General features: G+C 18.6%; 6 protein-coding genes across 6 annotated transcripts; all 6 read right to left on the bottom strand.

Moving 5' to 3' along the window:
- Positions 1-788: 788 nt before the first annotated feature.
- Positions 789-2,861, bottom strand: PADL01_0104500 (2-C-methyl-D-erythritol 4-phosphate cytidylyltransferase, putative; the record flags this gene model as incomplete). Its single annotated transcript, XM_028684336.1, has 1 exon — positions 789-2,861. The coding sequence occupies one exon, from the start codon at positions 2,859-2,861 to the stop codon at positions 789-791; it is 2,073 nt and encodes a 690-aa protein (XP_028536168.1).
- A 1,242-nt stretch (positions 2,862-4,103) lies between these two features.
- PADL01_0104400 (ras-related protein Rab-5C) lies at positions 4,104-5,984 on the bottom strand (the record flags this gene model as incomplete). Its single annotated transcript, XM_028684225.1, has 9 exons — positions 4,104-4,142; positions 4,245-4,297; positions 4,397-4,490; positions 4,707-4,759; positions 4,908-5,020; positions 5,148-5,186; positions 5,346-5,415; positions 5,621-5,704; positions 5,885-5,984. 9 exons carry the CDS (start codon positions 5,982-5,984, stop codon positions 4,104-4,106), a joined length of 645 nt encoding a protein of 214 aa, XP_028536167.1.
- Positions 5,985-7,414: 1,430 nt separating this feature from the next.
- On the bottom strand, positions 7,415-11,584 carry PADL01_0104300 (small ribosomal subunit assembling AARP2 protein; the record flags this gene model as incomplete). Its single annotated transcript, XM_028684114.1, has 1 exon — positions 7,415-11,584. The coding sequence occupies one exon, from the start codon at positions 11,582-11,584 to the stop codon at positions 7,415-7,417; it is 4,170 nt and encodes a 1,389-aa protein (XP_028536166.1).
- Positions 11,585-12,508: 924 nt separating this feature from the next.
- Positions 12,509-13,387, bottom strand: PADL01_0104200 (conserved Plasmodium protein, unknown function; the record flags this gene model as incomplete). The annotated part of the gene is made up of 1 exon (XM_028684003.1): positions 12,509-13,387. One exon carries the CDS (start codon positions 13,385-13,387, stop codon positions 12,509-12,511), a length of 879 nt encoding a protein of 292 aa, XP_028536165.1.
- Positions 13,388-13,891: 504 nt separating this feature from the next.
- PADL01_0104100 (conserved Plasmodium protein, unknown function) lies at positions 13,892-17,842 on the bottom strand (the record flags this gene model as incomplete). Its single annotated transcript, XM_028683891.1, has 1 exon — positions 13,892-17,842. The coding sequence occupies one exon, from the start codon at positions 17,840-17,842 to the stop codon at positions 13,892-13,894; it is 3,951 nt and encodes a 1,316-aa protein (XP_028536164.1).
- Positions 17,843-18,631: 789 nt separating this feature from the next.
- Positions 18,632-19,487, bottom strand: PADL01_0104000 (pre-rRNA-processing protein TSR2, putative; the record flags this gene model as incomplete). The annotated part of the gene is made up of 4 exons (XM_028683780.1): positions 18,632-18,856; positions 18,989-19,074; positions 19,177-19,274; positions 19,426-19,487. 4 exons carry the CDS (start codon positions 19,485-19,487, stop codon positions 18,632-18,634), a joined length of 471 nt encoding a protein of 156 aa, XP_028536163.1.
- Positions 19,488-20,000: the final 513 nt, after the last annotated feature.

The raw sequence follows: 20,000 nt of genomic DNA, 5'->3' as shown, positions 1-20,000 counted from the left end.
TTATTTGTATATATTTAATGATATCATATAATTAATATATTCCGTATACACAATAATTAAATTTTTTCTCTTTTTTTTTTTTTTTTTTTTTAAAAGGGAAAAAAAAAAATAAAAGTGCTTCTAATTTATTATTCTTCTGAAAATAAAAATTGATAATCACAGGTGAGAATAAGGAAATATAATAAAAAAAAAAAAAGGAAAAAAAAAAAAAGGAAAAAAAAAAAAAGAAAAAAAAAAAAGAAAAAAAAAAAGAAAAAAAAAGGGTAACGAGTTAATAAATATCATATATACATTTTATTTATTTGTATAATCAAAAGGAAATACTTATAATATATATATATATAATATTATAATATGCCTTGTATATATAACAAATTTATTCTTAATATGTTATACGACTCATTTAATATATTTTTTTTTAATGCATTAAAAATTTATATATGGTTTGTCTTTTTAAGGTGACAAAAAAAAAAAAAAAAAAAAGAGAAAATATAAAAAATATAATATTTACAAAATTATATATATATGTACATATTAATTAATGATTAAGAACAAAAAAAAATAAAAATAAATAAATAAATAATATATATATATTTATATATATATATTATATGTGATGCCTGAATGGGCAATATCATATATACCTAAAGGCTTAAAATATATCTTTTTTAAAATATATATAAAAAAAAAAAAAAAAAAAAGAGAGAAATATATACAACGATCTCGAATTTGAGAATTAGATGTATATATAATATATTTTATTATATTATATTACATAATTTATCATATCATTTTGAAACGTAATAAAATTTGTGATAAAGTATTTTTTGTTTTTCATTTAAATCATCATAGAAAAAGAAATTATTAAACTGCTTTTTTAATATATAACTTGAATGCGAATTTATATATTCATCTTTAAATATACTTTCTTCTATATCAATAAATTTATAATTATAAATATATTTCATAAGAAAAAATGAATGTAATACATCTTCTGGTGTAGTTACTTTAAAATTAGGAAAATTAGATTGTAACACAAAAATTTTTTTTTTTTTTTTGGATTTATTAAAATATTCATATAAAGAAGAGGTATCTGTAAATTGTTTACTATTTTGTTCTTCACCGTTAGAATGATTATTATTATTATTATTATTTATAATATTTATATTTTTTTCATTATTTTTCATTGGAAGTATATATGTTAATATATTATTATGCAACGTTTTACTATCAAATATTTGTGGTGTTTGTGCTTGGAAGATAGTGTCTCTATCTATAGTTTTTTTAATAAAATGGCTAGTTGTCTTTTTTTTATTTTCTTCTTCATGTTGTATCAATTTTATAGTATCTGTCGCTTTTGAACCTAATATAACATTTTTATCGACAGTGGAATAATAAATTAAATTAAATAAATCAAATTCAGATAAGAAAGGACGTGCACCATCATGTATTAAAATATTTGTTACATTTATTTTTTTTTTATTTTTCTTTTTAATATTATTATTTTCTATATTATCATTATTTGAATTATCATTTTTATTACAATTGTTTATATTAATATCTTCAAATTCGTATAATATATTATCGTTCTTTTCATTTTTCTCTTGGCTATATTTTTTTAATAATTCGTAAATATATGTTTGACTATCTAATTCTATATCTATTGATTTCATAGCATTTAAAAAGGAATCTAATCGTTCCTTTCCACTTTCTACAATTTTTAATAATTTATATCTATTGATATTAATATGTTTTGGTTTTATTCTAATTATATGTTTTTCATTTTTTTCATGTTTTTCATATTTTTTTCTTATCCTTATATCTTGTGACAAATCATTTAATAGTTCCTTCATATCTAGAATGCATTTATTTTTTTCATTATCATATATAATGTATGTATTTTTATTTATATAATCTGTTATATTACTAGCATCATTAAACTGACTGTCTTCTATATTTATTTTTTGGGATGTGAACTCTTTTATGTTGTCTTCTTCATTTTCATGATATTCCTTCATATTCACATTTAATTTATCGTTTAGATTTTTTAAAAAGGAGTTTATCATTTTTCTTTTTAAAAGAATTTTATTATAGACATTTATACTTTGTATGATAGATTGAAAATGTTTTTTATCACATACTAAAGTAAGAGATTTGATTAAATTACATTTTATAAACAAATTAAATGAATATATAAAAAGAGGTATATCATTTAATTTTAAAAATTGTTTAGGACCTATCAATTCAGTTCTTTTTCCTATGCCTCCACATAATAATATAGAATGAATATTTTTTTTTTTTATTATTTTTTCATATTGTTTTGTATTAAACTTATCATCAAATATATCATTTTCTTTATCATTATTATTATTATTATAAATGGATTTATTATTTATATTGTCCTTATTTAATATATTTTCTTCTTTTTGTTTCTCTTCCTTTGATTCCTCTTCAATCTTGTTCATATATAGATTAATTGTTTTGTAATCCTTTATTTCATTATTCCAAATTTTGTGAGCATCGTTCTTTTGATTTTTAAAATATTTTCTTTTTAATGATGTAGATAAATAAGTTTTATCTTTATTTATATCGAAGAAATTATTAAGAAGGAATAGATATTTATTATTTATTATTTTTTTTTTTTTGTGTTCTTCTCCCCTCACCCCTCTTTTATTTTTTATATATACAATTGAATGATACCTTTTATTACAATTATTTTTTTTACATTTTCTGACACTTCTCTCTTTAATATTCTCATCATCTTTAAAACATTGTCTTTTTAATATATGGAAATTATATCCATTCCATTTGATAAAATAAATAATTATAAAATAACGAATAAACGCATGAACAAAATGCATCCTTTCGAAATTGATATAATTTTTTTTTTTTTTTTTTTCTTTGCATATATTTATTCCATTATAAAAATATATATATATATATATATTAATTTAACACATAAAATATAAACTTCAAATCACCATTAAATACATGAAAAAATATCATGTATATATAAACATATCTTATATGAAAGAAAAAAAAAAAAAAAAATAAGGTTCATATTTTTTCACGTAAACATTTTCATTTATACACCTTTTAACAAATATATTTAACATAAAAATAAATATATATGAATATATATATATTATTAGTTTATTTTTGAGTTATTTCCCATTTTATTATTCATTTATATTTATTTTAATATTTATTATATATACTTTTTTTTAAAAGATTGATAATTAAATGTCAGAAAAATATGACACAAAAAAAAAAAGAAAAGAAAAGAAAAAATTATATATACATAATATATATATATATTATTTTTTTATGTCGTCCTAATATATATATATATTTCTAAGTGTAAATAATTTTCTTTATTTAAAGATATTAGAAATTGTAAACTATCATAATTATAAAAGAATTTAATAATTACATATATATATAAACCTTATATAACACATTAATGGGCATATAATAGAAAAAGAATAAAACTTTGCAAAAAAAAAAAAAAAAAAATAAATAATATAATATAATATAAAATAATAAATAATATATTACAAAAACAACAAAAAAAAGAAAAAAAAAAAAAAAAGAAAGAGAAAATAAAAATATAATAATCTAATACAAAAATGTATATATATATATTTATAGCTTAACAACAAAAATAGATATTTCTAAAGAATATATGAAAGCATAAAAAAATGAATTTATATATAAACAACTATACATATTAAATATATATAAATGTGTGTAATACCGATATTTAATAATTGAAAAGAATATGACTTTTAAAATAATTTATTTAGTGTCATATAAATAATAATAAAATAAAAATTATATATTATTATATATATATACACTAATATTTATAATTAAAAAATAATTTTATGTACACATAAATCATTTGAACATTTTTAAATAAGATATAAAAATATATGTACATATTCACATATACATATATATATATATATATATATATATATATATAATAGTTGTATATTTCCTTTGATCTTTTTTTCTTTTTCTTTGTAAACTAAAACATAATATGTGTATATCTTTATCAAAATATAAATAGAAAGGTAAAGGTCTTTATTATCCGTCCATCAACAACATTTTTTTTTGGTTTCTTCGGTATTATTTATCTGAATAAGTTTAAAAGGTACATATAAAAATATATTTATTTAAGAATATATACAAATATATATATATATATTTATATATTTTATTTATTTCATATGGTAAACCTGAATAGCTGGGCATTTCTCTTGTTCTTTCTTATGAAGAGGTAATTTTTTAGCTATATAAATATGTAAAAAAAAAAAAAAAAAAAATTAAATATATCAAACAAATCATTAAAAAAAAGGGAAAAGATTTATATAATTCTTTTCGTATTAACCTATTCTTAAGAACAATTCGTTAACGTTTTGTCCAGTTTTTGCTGATGTTTCAATGAACAAAATATTATTACTATTTGCAAAAGATTCGGCTAGCTAAAAAATTAGTAAAAAAAAAAAAAAAGAAAAATATAAATATTTTGCATGAACTGTTCATATATTTCTGTATAATTCATACATTTTATTTTTCAAAATGTGTAAAATTTATATATGAAATATTCAGGCATATTGTTATATCTATTAACATATTATATATATATATATATATATATATATATATATATATATGTATATATTTATTTATTGTATTACTTCTCGGTCTACAGCTCTGTGTTCTTCCAAGTCATTTTTATTACCCGCTAGAGCTGTAATTATAATTAGATACAGGGAAAAAATAAAATAATTCATTACATATAAGTAATTTTAGTTTGACATACAAAAATATATATATATATATATATATATATATATATATAATGTATAGATTATTTATTTTTTATTTTTTTTATTAACCTATAATTATATCATTTGAGTGTACTGATTTTAATTCATGGATCCATCCTTTAGCTCCTTCAAAGGATTTTTTATTTGTTATATCATAAACTATAACGGCTGCCGATGCACCTCTAAAATGGTTGAAATATTAAAAAAATGAATTGTATTTTATTAACATGAATGTTAAAAAATATAATATAAATATATATTTACATCTTTAATAATAAAATATGAATGAATAAAGAATATATTATATACCTGTAATACATCGGAGCTAAACTTCTATAACGTTCTTGTCTATAATAAAAATATTTAAGACAATTAAAATTGTGTTATAATAATTTTGTAGAAAATGAAAATATTGATTAACAGTAACTTTAATATTTTTATATGCATTTATTTATTTATTTATTTATTATTATTATTATTTTTTTTTTTTTTTTTTTTTTTTAATACCCTGCTGTGTCCCATATTTCAAATTTAATTGTGCGTTCACCAATATCAATTAACTGGGTCATAAAAGCAGCTTTGAAATATAAAAAAATATATATATATAAATAAATATATATGAACAATTTAATAGTGGGCACATTTTAATACTTATATCTAATATATTTCTTATACATAATGTAAAAAAAGAATAAGCAATAATGTAATTTATCTTCATATGCATATAAAAATATAAATATATATTATGGACATATATAAATTTTTTTTTTTTTTTTTTTTACCACCAATTGTTGATTCTTGATATTCATAAAATTCATTTTTAGCAAATCTTACAACGATACAAGATTTTCCAACAGATGTATCTCCTATAAATAAATATATATATAACAATATAAATAATATTTTGAATATATATATATAAAGAATTATTATTGGAAATGATCAGAAAATATATAATTATATATAATATATTAATAAAATAAAAAAAACTTGAATTTATATATGGGTGATAAAATAAACGTTTTATGATCATTCAATCTAATAACCTAATAAAACTAGTTTAGAATTAAATACTTTTGTAGAATTATAATTTTGGTTAGTTTCATATTTCTCATTATTATTTAAATTTGATAAATAATAAGCCATTTTATTTTGTGTTAATATTAATATTATGTAAAAAATTAATTAAAAAATATATTAACAAGAAAAAATTATGAATACATATAATATATATATATAAATATATTTTATATATATATTTATTTATTTATATATTATAATAAAATTAAGGAGTATATATAAAAGGATGAAAAAAAAAAAAAAAAAATTTATAAATAAATGACAATATTAATATTTATGTATTATTAGTATATTTTTATATACTAAAATTATATTATATTGTTATTATATTTATGTAAATGTATATTTATGAGATCTTGGAAACTAAAACAAAAAAAAAAAAAAAAAAAAAGGAAAAAAAAAGATATTAATTACCATAAAATTTGAAACTTTATATACATATAATTATATTAATCTTTATTACACACTCTCAATTTTTATTTTTTTGCAAAATATGTGCTAATATTGTATATTTTTTTTTTTAAAGGACAACAGATTGATTATATGATAAAAATGTATTTTGATTAATTTTTTTTCCCAAATAAAAAAAAAAAATATGTTATATATTATATATATGTGTATATTATTTCATAAAAAATAAAAGGAAATAAATAAATATAATATATAAATATATATATAATAATATATTTTTTAAAAGATGGATTTTTTTTTTTTTTTTTTTTTTTTTTTTTTTTTTTTTGGTTTATTTCATTTGTTATATAAAAAGAAACATATACATATTACCGTAATGTATTATTACAAAAAAAAAAAAAAAAATAAAAAATAATAAACCAAAATAAAATTCCATTTTAAAATAAAGAATTCAAAATTATATATATAATAAAATATATTCCTAATCAAAACTTTTATGGTAAAAAAAAAATTATATATATATAAATGTATGTATATAAAGGATAGTTCTTTTTATATAATTTTTTTTTTTCGCATATATATATATATATATATTTAAACAATTAAAAAGATAAGTGAACTTATTTTGTATTAAGGTGAATATTTTTTACACACATAAAATATATACATATATATATATATATGTAGTTGTAAAGTTTCCCTTTTTGAATTAATGCTAGATGTATTTTAATTTTTTATTTTTTATTTTATATGATTTAAAAAAATGAACAAGTTGGTATTAAAAATATTTATATATGAATTAAAATAATATTAACTGACGTATTTCATGTAAACATATATATATATATATATATATATTTTATATATATTTTATATATATTTTATATATATTTATTTATATAGATACAAATTTAACAAAAAAAAATTCACAATATATATTTTTGAAATAATTTTTCATATGGTAAAAAATAGAAGATGAATTCTAAAAAGACAAATATGATTAAAAGTATATTAAATGATACAATACATATATATATATATATATATATATTTTATATCGTTTAATATTTTTCTTTTTATGTTAATTATATTTTTCTACCCTTTTTGTATGATATTTTTTTCCTTTCTTTTACAACTTTACTCTTGGTTTGTTGTATTTTTAATTTTTCCTTTAATTTTTTGTGATATGATAATTGTGATTTTTGTTTTTTTTGATCTATTATATTTTTTTTAATTGTATGTAGCATTTGATACCATTTGGCTGCAAGTTTAGGATTAGGTAGAGCATTAAAATTAATTTGATCTGTTTTTTTATTTTTCTTATTAATAAGAGTAGATTGTTGTTTGTTGTTTATATTTGAATGATTTTGTAATTTTTTAAATAATTTTGGTTTGGATTTGAAAGGTAAATCTTTTATTAATTTTGATTTGATTTGAATTTTTGTATGATAAAAATGTCTGAATGGGATAGATCTATAATTATTATTATGATTAACATAAATATTATAAATATATCTTAATTCATTAATAGATTTAATTTTATTTTCAATATCGAAATAATAAAATTTCTTTATTTTTACATTTACATATAATTTTAATATAACAATATCACTCATTCTAATTTTATCTGAAAAAGTACATCTGAAATCACCATTATTATTTATTTTATTTTTTATTAAACCTTTAATACCACTGGGTGTAACAACAGGGCAATTAAGAAATTTACAAACTTCTAAATCAGAATTAAACATATTTTTTACAAATGCTGTATTTTTAAATATTTTATATGGTTCTCCTATTAATTTTAATTTCTTCATAATATTTAAATTATTATTTGTTTCTATTATTAAACCATTAATACATATACGATAAAATGGAACCTTTTTATAATTATATAATGCTAAGATACCACTATTTACACTAGCTAATGGTCCAAAAAAAGTACAATTACAATGCATGTGTTCAGTAGTATATTTTAAATATCTTAATCTTACATTATTTCTTTCACTTATTGAATATATAGGTATACTTTGATATCTTCTCCAACCTACTGAAAATATTAATGGATCATTAGATCTTAATAATTTTGGAAACCATCTATGCTTTTTTATTCTACAATGTATTAGTGAATCTTTTTCTTCATATGTTTGTATACCACCACATATTATTAAATTATTTTTTAATATAGCTAACTTTTTTTTTTCTATATTAATTTCAATACGTACATATTCTCCTATATTTACAGATGAACCATATCCATTATTTAAAACACCGATCTTTTCAGTTTCTTTAAATTTTTCTTTTTCAATCAATTTTTCTTCCTTTAACTTTTTTAAGTTTTCTTTTATATCCGGTTCATTCAATGTGTTACCTATACCCTTACCTTTCAAATTGTTATTATTATCATCACTGTTGTGGATATTATCACTGTTGTTATTATTATCACTACTATTGTTATTATTATCACTACTGTTGTTGTTATCATCACTGTTGTTATTATCATCACTGCTATTGTTATCACTTCTATTGTTATCACTGTTATTATCACTGTTATTATCACTGTTATTATCACTGTTATTATCACTGTTATTATCACTGTTATTATCACTGTTGTTATCATCTCCTTCGTCGTTTACATCCATATCTCCTCTCTTGCGATTCTTAAAAAACATCCTATACACACTATCATAACGTGAAAAGAAATTATCCACTACATCGCTATCTACTATATCATATATAGATATAGATAGATTATTAAAAATAAAAACGTCTTCCTCATCACCCCTAAATGTATCTAACTCATCATAATAATAATTCTCTTCGTTCATGTAACTGTAATATTCACATTTATTATTTTCAACAATATCTGTGCTTAATATATTTTTTAAAAAATAAAACGATTCTTCATATTCTTTCAAATGGGGTGACGGCTCTAATTTTCTTTCTTCTCTTTTTATTACATTTATAACATCCCCTCTAAAATATAGTAAATTATTTTTTCTCTTAATGTAGCTAAAGTCGTATATAAAGGTGTCCACACTAATTTTGTTATCAAATGATAAAATGTCTGCTATGTCGTGTGCTTGCATATGATTCATTTTGTTTTTGTTATGATCCAAGGTATTTTTATTTTTTAATTCTTTACTATTATTATTATCATCATCATTTTGATCATCATCATCACTTTCATCATCATCATCATTTTGATCATCATCATCACTTTCATCATCATCATCATTTTGATCATCATCATCACTTTCATCATCATCATCACTTTCATCATCTTCATCACCATTTTCTTTATCATCATTTTCTTCATCATCATAGTCATCTTCGTCTTCTCCCCCATCAAGGAGCTTATCATAGGTATCTTTTAATTTCTCCTCGTTTTCTTGACCATTATACATATTTATATCATCATTTCCACCCTCATCAGACATATCACCTTTTAATCCATACTTTCTATAAAACTCTCTAAATGAAGCATCGTTTTCCTCTTTTTCATCATCAGAAGAGAGGATTACATTATTTGCACAATAATATTCATCGTCATTATTTTTTTTTTCATAAAGAATTGATTCCAATTTATTATATTCTTCTGCCTTTTCATTCACATAATTATCTTGTTGTTTTTTCTTTTTTTGTTTTTCACTTATATACACATTAGATGGGGCTTTTCTTCTTATATTGGATGGGTTCTTATTTTCATTCGTTTCATTAAAAAGCATCAAATTCTCTTTTTGTTGTTTTGAAAAAACACCATTCGATTTTTGTAATTCCCTTATCATTTTTATGCTATCTGTAATGTATTTTTCTTTATCATTATTTTGGTTATTATGACTAGAGGATTTGTCTTTATTGTGGTTCTCATCATCATCGTCATCTTCATCGTCGTCATCATCATCGTCGTCGTCATCATCATCATCGTCATCATCATCATCATCACCTACATCATCATCATCTACATCTCCATCTACATCTACATCTACATCTCCATCTACATCTATATCATCATTATCTTGAACCGTATCATCTTCCTTTTCTTTCATTTGATCCCTCGAAACGGTTCTATCTCCTTGGTCAGGCAACAATAGTTCGTCACTAGTAAAATTGACTTTATTCTTTGGTATATGAATATACATATTATCAAAATCAAATGTTAGATTTCCTACATCTGACATGGGAGCATAAATATTTGGGTTTTTTTTTTGTTCATCTAATTTAAAAGGATCCTGTAAGATTTGTATATTATTAATTTCGACATCTCCAATATTAGGAATGTGTATTTTTTGATTTTTATATATTTTACTTCCATATACATAACCTTCAATAGATACATTAATTTTATCATCACAATTATTTAAGAAGTTGATGATTTTTTTTTCTTTTTCTTCATCATCATAATTTGTACCATAAATATGTTCACCATGAATGTGTTCATTTTGTATGTTATTTTTTTGAGATTCAATTTGATTATTAATTAAAAGATCGTCTACATCCAATTTTAATCCTAATATATATCCATGTTGTTCTCTCCATGAAATTATTGGTTTTTTAATAACTGATAAGAATTTACATAAATTTCTTATTTCTGTTTTATTATATCTATTATTTTGTATACCGCTTAGAAAAAATAGTTTAGATCCTTCTACTAATTCTTCTGAGTATCTTTTATTTAGTTTTTTTTTTCTTTTTCGTATGCTTTTACTATCTTTAAATTTATCTAAATGAGTGACAACACCTAAAACTTTAGGTAATCCATGAGTATATAAAATATTTAAAAATTCAAGAGTTTCTAATTCAATTCCAAAACTTCCATCAATAACAAGTATACATATATCAGCTATTTTTGCCACATCTATCATATGTAATATATCATCATTAACTTCAATAAATGTATATCTTTTTAAATTTTTCGTAAAAATTGATATAGGTCCTTTAATATCATTTATTGTTATTCCTACATAATATTTTATTAAACTTTTTAATAAAGTACTCTTACCAACACCTTTAGCACCTTGAATTACTACAATTAAAGGACTAATTTTATTACCTTCTTTAAATATTTTTTGTACTCTTAACTTTTTCTCTTCTAATTCAAATAAATGTTGTTTTCTTCTATGAGCACTTTTTATACCCCCACTAAATGCAAAAGCTTTATGATATTTCTTATTGTTTCCATTTTTGTTAATTTTTTTTTTTTTGCTCTTCTTACCTACTTTCTTTTTCTTGTGATGTTTCTTTTTATCATCCATTATAGCTCCCTCGCATCATACAAAAAAATTAAAAAATAAAATATAAGTATAAATAAATAAATATAAATAAATAAATAAATATATATATATATATATATATATATATATATTAATATTTAAGAAACTCAAAAAAATATATATAAAATTATTGATATAATATATAACGATATTGTGGTTTACGTCACAATATATTTATATATAATGTTTTATATATATATATAATATATGTTATAGAAACTATAATATTTTTTTTTTTATAATAGTAAAAAAATGATTATATATATAATATAAAAAATATATATATTTTATTTATATTATTCAAATATTACATTTAATATTTTTATTTACGTCGTTTTACAACATATAATATATATATAATATTTTTATATACATTTATGTGGGTTTTATATTTTTCTTTTAATTTTTTATAAAAAAAATATTATTTTGTTGTAAATAAGAAAATTATAGAAAGGGTTTGAGATTTATATTTAATCACTTACTATTAAATAAATATTATATACACAAATATTATATATATATATATAATTATATATATGCATAATATATAATATCCTATACGAAATAATATGTATATATATAAATATATATATAAATATATTTTTTTTATTTATATTATTATATATAGTTGTAATATATTCAACATACATATATTTTTTTTTTAATACGTTTGTAAAAAAAAAAAAAAAAAAAAAAAAAAGGAAATGGAATTACGAGAACGTAATGTTTATATTTCAAAAATTTTCAGAGCTTAATAAAATTTAAAAAAATATAAAAAAAAAAATTGATTCATATATATATTATATGTATATATTATTATCAAAGAATAAAAATTTTAAAACCTCATTCGCAAATATATATATATATATTTAATATTTGTTTATATTTTAATTTTTTTTTTTTTTTTTATTGTAACATTTCTATAGCCCGATTAAGCTTTTCTATAATTTCTGTTTTGGATGTATGTTGTAATTTATCGAGGTCAATAACCTTTGTATGTATATCATTATTATATGTGTTGAGTGGGTAGTTTTTATGTTCTTCATATGCATTTGAATAATCATTATTTTTATAATTTTTTTGTATATTTGATGTATTATTATTTTGATTCGATGATTCCATATTATTATTATTTATTGGTACTTTTCCATTTTTAATATTTATATTATTTTGTGTATTTTCATAATTATCATTTTGATTATTTACTCCATCCGTTTCTTTTTCATGGTCATCTTCATTATCATCATCATCATTATTATTATTATTATTATTATCATTAAATTTATTTTGATTAACTGAATTGTTATTTTCTTGTGATTTCAAATTTAATTTTTCTTCTTCTTTTCTTCTTTTTCTTTCTTCCTTTTCTTTTTTTTTCATTTCTTTTTTTTGTTTCTTTTCTTTTTTTTTTCTTCTTCGTTTTTCTTTTTTTAGTTGTTTTTTTTTTCTGTTCCTTTCTTTTCTTCTTCTCCGTTTGGCTAGTTTTTCATTTTTCTTTTTCATCTTCTTCCTTTTATTTTTATTTTTCCTAGCTTGTGGTCGATTTCTTCTGCTACTTTTATTTCTTCTTCTTTTTCTTTTTCTACCTTTTCTTAAAAGTCCATATAATATTCTATGATTTCTTTTTTCTTCTTGAATTCTGGAAGGACTACTATAAAAAATGTCTACTTCATCATTTTGTGTCACGCTATCGAAGCAAGCGATATATTTTTTTTTTTCGAGATAATCATATGGTATGTTGTAAAAGAAAATAAATAAAGTATAAAAAAGTAAAATATATTTCATGTTAAATATTATTTTATTTTTTATTTTTTATTCTTGTCCTTAATAAATAATATATTGGGTTCATATATAAATTCGCGTAAGAATTAGATCAAATATTTATATATAAAAATAACATAAAATAAATATATATATATATATATATATATATATATATATATATGACATATAACAAATAATATATCAAATAAGACAGACCTATTTATATTTTTATAAGATTGTTCTACAATATTAAATAAATAGTAGTATTCTATTCTACATATTTATTTTATTTTATTTTATTTTTTTATGTATGCATTTAAGTGCCTAGACCAAAAAAATCTTTAAAAAATAAAATGAGTTAATTCAGTTTTCAGGTTTTTTATAAGAACATTATGTGCTCACACATATATATATATGTGGCTTAAATTAAATATTAACAAATGAAACTTAATGTAAATTTTATATGATAAAAAATGCACAAATATATATATATATATATATATATATGTATTTTTTTTTTTTTTTTTATGAAAGTGAAAAAGGAAACATGTCTTCAAATAATATTGAAAAATAAAAAGGGAATTCTTCAATATAATTTTCTACATTATTCAAAAAATTAACAAAAAAAGTATATAAATTTATATTATAATATTTAAAAAAATTAGAAATATTTAAATTCTCTTTAATATGAGACATTAATATTTCTTCATGTAAATCCAACCATTTCTTTACATTATATTCTATACTGTTTAAGGCATCAACCAAAATTAATAAATATTTATCATTTAAAATTATCTTCATTCCTATTATAATAACAGCATCTTCATTATCATCAGAATTATTATTATCATCAACATTATTATGATTATTTTTTTCTTCTGGTGGATCTTTTTTTATAATATCAATTTTTTTATCTAAAAGGTTCAGAGTCACTATATGTTGTTTAAGCATTTCTTCAAATTGGGCTGTTAAATCTTTTGTTTGTAATTTATTATTTTCTATTGTGTCCATGCATTTGACATTTTTATCTATTAGTGTATCATTTACTACATTTGATGTGTAAATATTACTATCATCATCATCATTATTATTATTATTATTATTATTATTTTCATTGTTGTTGTTTATATTATCCATGTTTTTATTTTGTTCCATTATATCATTTTTCTCAACTGAAACACTATATTTCTTATGTTCATTCATATATAATTGAAATACATTTCTTTTCAATTTATTTCCATCGGCTCCATATTTTTCTTCACATTCAGATTCATCATGTTTGCTGGTTTGTTCATATTTTTTTTTTTTTTTTTTTTGATTTTTCCTGAACATGGAATATTTTTTCTGAACAGGCAAGGAACTTTTTTCAGTTAAAAGGAAAATATCGCTAGCCATTTTTTGATATTTTCTAATTTGAAATAAATATATATAAATATAATTTTCGTTATTTTGAACTAAGTTTACTTTATATGTTTTTAGTATGTTTCCTTTTTTTTTTTTCTTCTCAAAAGAAGTTATTATTTTTTTAAGAAGAAAATAAAAGATTTCCTTTTTATCCTTGTTTGTTTTATATATAACATTTCTCCAGTGTTTTGGTTTGATAAGACATTTGGAAATATCATTATGGCTGTATTTTACACAGTATTTCAATTTCTTATTTATCATATGAGTATTATTTTTATTAAATAAAGAAGAGGACTTTTTTTGACACCTTTTGTTTTTCAAAATTATAGATGATGTGTTTTTTAATGTGGCAGGTTCATGCACATTTTTGACATGATTAAGAATTAGATTATTTTTATCATTTACATTTTTGTTAATATTAGTTATTACTTTGTTTTGTTTTTTCCTTAATATAAATTCCATATTTTTTTTCAAACATTTCAAGCTCAAATCTGCAGTAGTATTTACTTTCTTATTGTTCAAGAAGAAATTATTTACATTTATTGGAATATATTCATTTTCTTTATAACTACAAATATGGAAAATTGATTTTGTGAATTGATTATATTGATTATTTGTTTTTTTGCAAATATCCCAATTTAATAGGAATGTATTGTCTTCTATATTATCTGAAATTGTATTTATATTTTGTGTATCTGATTTAATATTATGATTAAGTATATTTATGTTTTGATTAATTTTTTTTGAGCTATGAGGTATTACATTATTTTCATTTTGGTTGTTTTTCTTTATATGATTTATATTGTTCTCGTATTTATTTCTATTATGTAATCTTTTTTTAATATAATCAATAATATTTTCTTTTAAGGAATCTTTATTTAATTTCAATGGTTGATAACCTTTTTTATGATTATAATTACATTTTGTTTTATATTCTAATTTATTAGGAGAGTTATAATATTTCACATTTTTTTTTCTAATTACATTATCTCTTTGCCATAGATACGAATTTCTTTTTGTTCTATAATCATAAAATGTATTATTTTTATTATGAATTATTCCTTCTTTTATTTTGATATTTTGTAAGATACATCCTTTTTTGATTTTATCATTTATAATTTCTTTTTCTTTTATTCCTTTATTATTTTTGAATAATATATTTTCTTTTTTATCAAATGGATAATTTTGTGAGGACTTTTGAATTTTATTTGATGTATGTGGTAAGTTATTGAGTATATCTTCTTTTGTTTGTTTAATAATTATTGTTTTATTATTTACCCCTCGATCATTGTTTTTATCTTCCTTATATTGTATATTATTATTATTATTGTTGTTGTTATTTTTAATATTATCATTTTTAATATTATCATTTTTATTATTATTACTATTACTTATTATTTCACAATTGTCTTTATTTAATAATGTATTGCTTATAAGCTCATCATCTATGGATTTATCCTTTGAATATATTTCTCCTTTATTATTTTCATTTAAAATATTTAATTCATTTTTTTTCTTATTAATCTCTTCTTTATTTTTATCATCACTCAAATTATCATGATTATCGGTCATGCTAATAATAGTATCCATACCATTTTGAGAAGGATTAAAATGTAGTCTTCCTTTTTCTTCTTCTATTTCTGCATTTGTGTTATCATCATGATTTTCGATTGAGTGTATATCATGTGTCGTTTGTTCATTAATAATGGAATTCTTATGAAAAGGACTATTTTTTAAATTATCATAATTTTTATTATCCTCATCAACACAATTATTATTATTATGATCACCACGATTATTATTATTATGATTAAGAGAATCATTATTATTATGATCAACACATTTATTATTATTATCATCAATACAATCATTATTATTATGATCAAGAGAATCATTATTATTATCATCAATACAATCATTATTATTATCATCAATACAATCATTATTATTATCATCCAAACAATCATTATTATTATTATTATTATTATCATCATCATCATCCTTACCAGTTTTCTTTTCTTTTTTGTCTTTATTAAAATTTGTTTGAATAATTTTATTATCTATATCCATCCATTTGAATATATTACTTATTCCTAGTGCCAAATCATCAAATAGATTATCTGAATCGTTTTTAAAAAAAAAGTTTGAATAATAACTATTATTTTTTAAACTATTAAATTCATAATTTAATTTTTTGTTGATATTTATTTTTTTTTTATGCTCATCAATTAAATCTCTATATTCTTTTTTTAAAAGGATGAATGATTGATACATGCGTTTGTAGATAATTATATTTGTAACTTTATCATTTTTATGAAGTTCCATAATTTTTTCTTTCTCACTGAAATTATTAACTTTATTATGTTTCTTTTTATTATTCATATGATAATTATGAATATCATAATTTTGATTATCATTATTATGTATATATATATTTTCTTCATTTTTTATATTATCATTGTCTTGTAAAATATATTCTTCAAGATTATTTACATAATCATTTTTATTATCATGTTTTATTTGTAATACATTTTCATTTGTATTATTATCCTTATCAAAGGATGTTTCATTTTTATAATTTTTAGAATGACCCTCTTTCATATTATTATGTTCATTTAAAGGATAATCAGCATTATATTCGTTTACATTATTTTCTTTTATGAGCTCAGAATTATTTATTTGATCTAGAGAATTCTCATGTATCTTATTTCCAGATATCTGAATATTTTTGGAACCTCCTTCGTTTGTTGAGGAAACTAATGTATAAATATTATCATCCTCCTCCTCCTCATTATTATTATTATTTTGTTTGTTATATGTCTCGTTTTGATTACATATTGAATGATCTATTATATTTTTTATATCCTCATTAGTTGTATTATTTACATCATCTAAATGTTTTATATCATTAATTTTAAAAATATCATGGTGATCTTTTTTTTCTTTTTCTCTTTTTATATTTTGTTTTATATCTTCATCATCTATATAATTCTTACTTTTTATATCATCCTTATTTACAAATGAATTTATATTTTTATCGTTATCATCATTTTTATTATTTAATTCGTACATTTTTTTTTTTTTTTTTTTTTTTTTTTTTTTGTATTTCATACTAATCTTTTAACATTTGAAAAAATGTTCAAAGGTACATTGTAATATTAAATATATTCATAAATGTAGTAAGCTATGTGTGTTATATAAAATAATAATAAAATAAAATATTTTCATATAAAGTATTATTAATATGATGTGTATCTCAACTGACACACCAAAAAAATATAATATGATAATATAAACATATGTGTATTATTTTTATATTTTTAAAAAAGAGGAAATTATTAATTAATGTGTAGTAATATAATATGGAGAGGGGGGGGAAGAAAAAAAAAAAAAAAAAAAAAAAATTTTTTTTTTTGAGCAGGCCTTTAAAAAATAATTTTCATTCATTACAATTTAAAAGAAGAGAATTATTTAAAAAAAAAATACATATATATATGTATATATATATATATAACATTTAATTTTATAATTTTTATATTTTTAAAAGCCTTTTATAAGTATGTTTACATAATATTATGAATAGATTATATGAATTGTTTTATAAAATATAAAAAGAATAACAAGAAATGATATTTAAAGTAAAAGAAACAAAAAAAATAAATAAATATAATAAAATGTAAATAATATGAAATTATAATATATATATATATATATAAATATACATATATATATATAATATTTATATATATAATATTTATACTTTTTAATTTGTTATATTAAAAAAAGAAAATGTGCTCTTTTAAAAATGAATTCATTTAGTTATGATTTTTTTTTTTTTTTGTTTGTTTTATTTTATTATTTTTATTCTTTGTCTGATGATTCTTCATTTGAATATTCATTATCATTTGAGGAAGAATAGTCATCATCCATATTTTCTTCGTCTTCGTTTTCATATGTCTGAATTAAATTTTTTTCTTGTGAACAAGATATATCATATACTTGTATGTTTTTAATTTTTTCTAGAATATCATAATTCTTTTTTTTTAAATTCTGATAAAGATCGAGTATTAAATCGGCAATTTCAATCTAACAAATAAAAAAAAATAAAAAATATAACCCTATTATATATATAGACACATAATAATATAAATATATATATATATTTATATATTTATATACTTTTTATTATTATTATTTTATTTTTTTTCTTTTCCTTACATCGCTGTCATCTTCAATATCAACATTAAAAAGAAAGCTCATTTCGTCTCTTAAATAATCACACAATTTATTCTTTGCATTATTATCTTGAGAAAAAAATAAAGTTAAAATATTTCGTAAAAAAAAGAATTTATGAAATATATAAGCGACACATATTTTATTATTTTATTATTATATTTTATCATTACTTGTAACAAAGTTGTGAACATAATCAATTAATTTTTTTTTCTTTTCTTCTGAGTTTATTCCTCCCCAGTTGTTTGTAACAGCTAAACGTAGTATGGTCCTTCAATAAAAAGGAAAAAAAAAAAAAAAAAAAAAATATAATATGGTATATATAAATATAAATATATATTATATATATATATATATCATTTATATGTAGTATATAAAATTATATAATATTAATTCTTTTAAAACAGCATTTAAAATCTTACCATTTATTGAAAATTAAATTAATTCCTTCATATAATAAAGCTAACGTATTATCATCATTCATCGTTTTTTTTTTTTTTTTTTTTTTTTTTTTTTTATTCAAATTGTAACATATATTGTTTAAATAAATATATAATTTTTTATATAATCAATTTGTTTGATAGGAAAATTATTTTGTTTATACATATTTCTCCTACAATATAAAGTTAAATCAAAAAAAAAAAAAAAAAAAAAAAAATATTATATATATGTATAATGTTGTATATATTATTTGTTATAGAACGACAACATTATTCAGTATTTTAATTTTAATAAAAAAAAAGAAAATTAAATAATATATTGTATATATATATAATTATATATATGTTTATATAAATTTATGCGTATAGGAATTTATTTTATTTTATTTTTTTTTTTGGGGAGGGGGAACGTATAATAATAAATTATGGGCTTAAAAATACTCACATATATAAATACCAAAAAAAGGAACATAATTTATATATAATGTAAATAAATAATTATATTATATAATTTATTTTATATATAATATAAATAAATTAAAAACAATTATTCTTAT

Source organism: Plasmodium sp. gorilla clade G2 (assembly GCF_900097015.1).
Source record: "Plasmodium sp. gorilla clade G2 genome assembly, chromosome: 1".
In the NCBI taxonomy this organism is placed as follows: domain Eukaryota; phylum Apicomplexa; class Aconoidasida; order Haemosporida; family Plasmodiidae; genus Plasmodium; species Plasmodium adleri (nom. inval.).
Note: the sequence above shows the minus strand (reverse complement) of the source record. Positions and strands in the feature narration are given on the sequence as shown.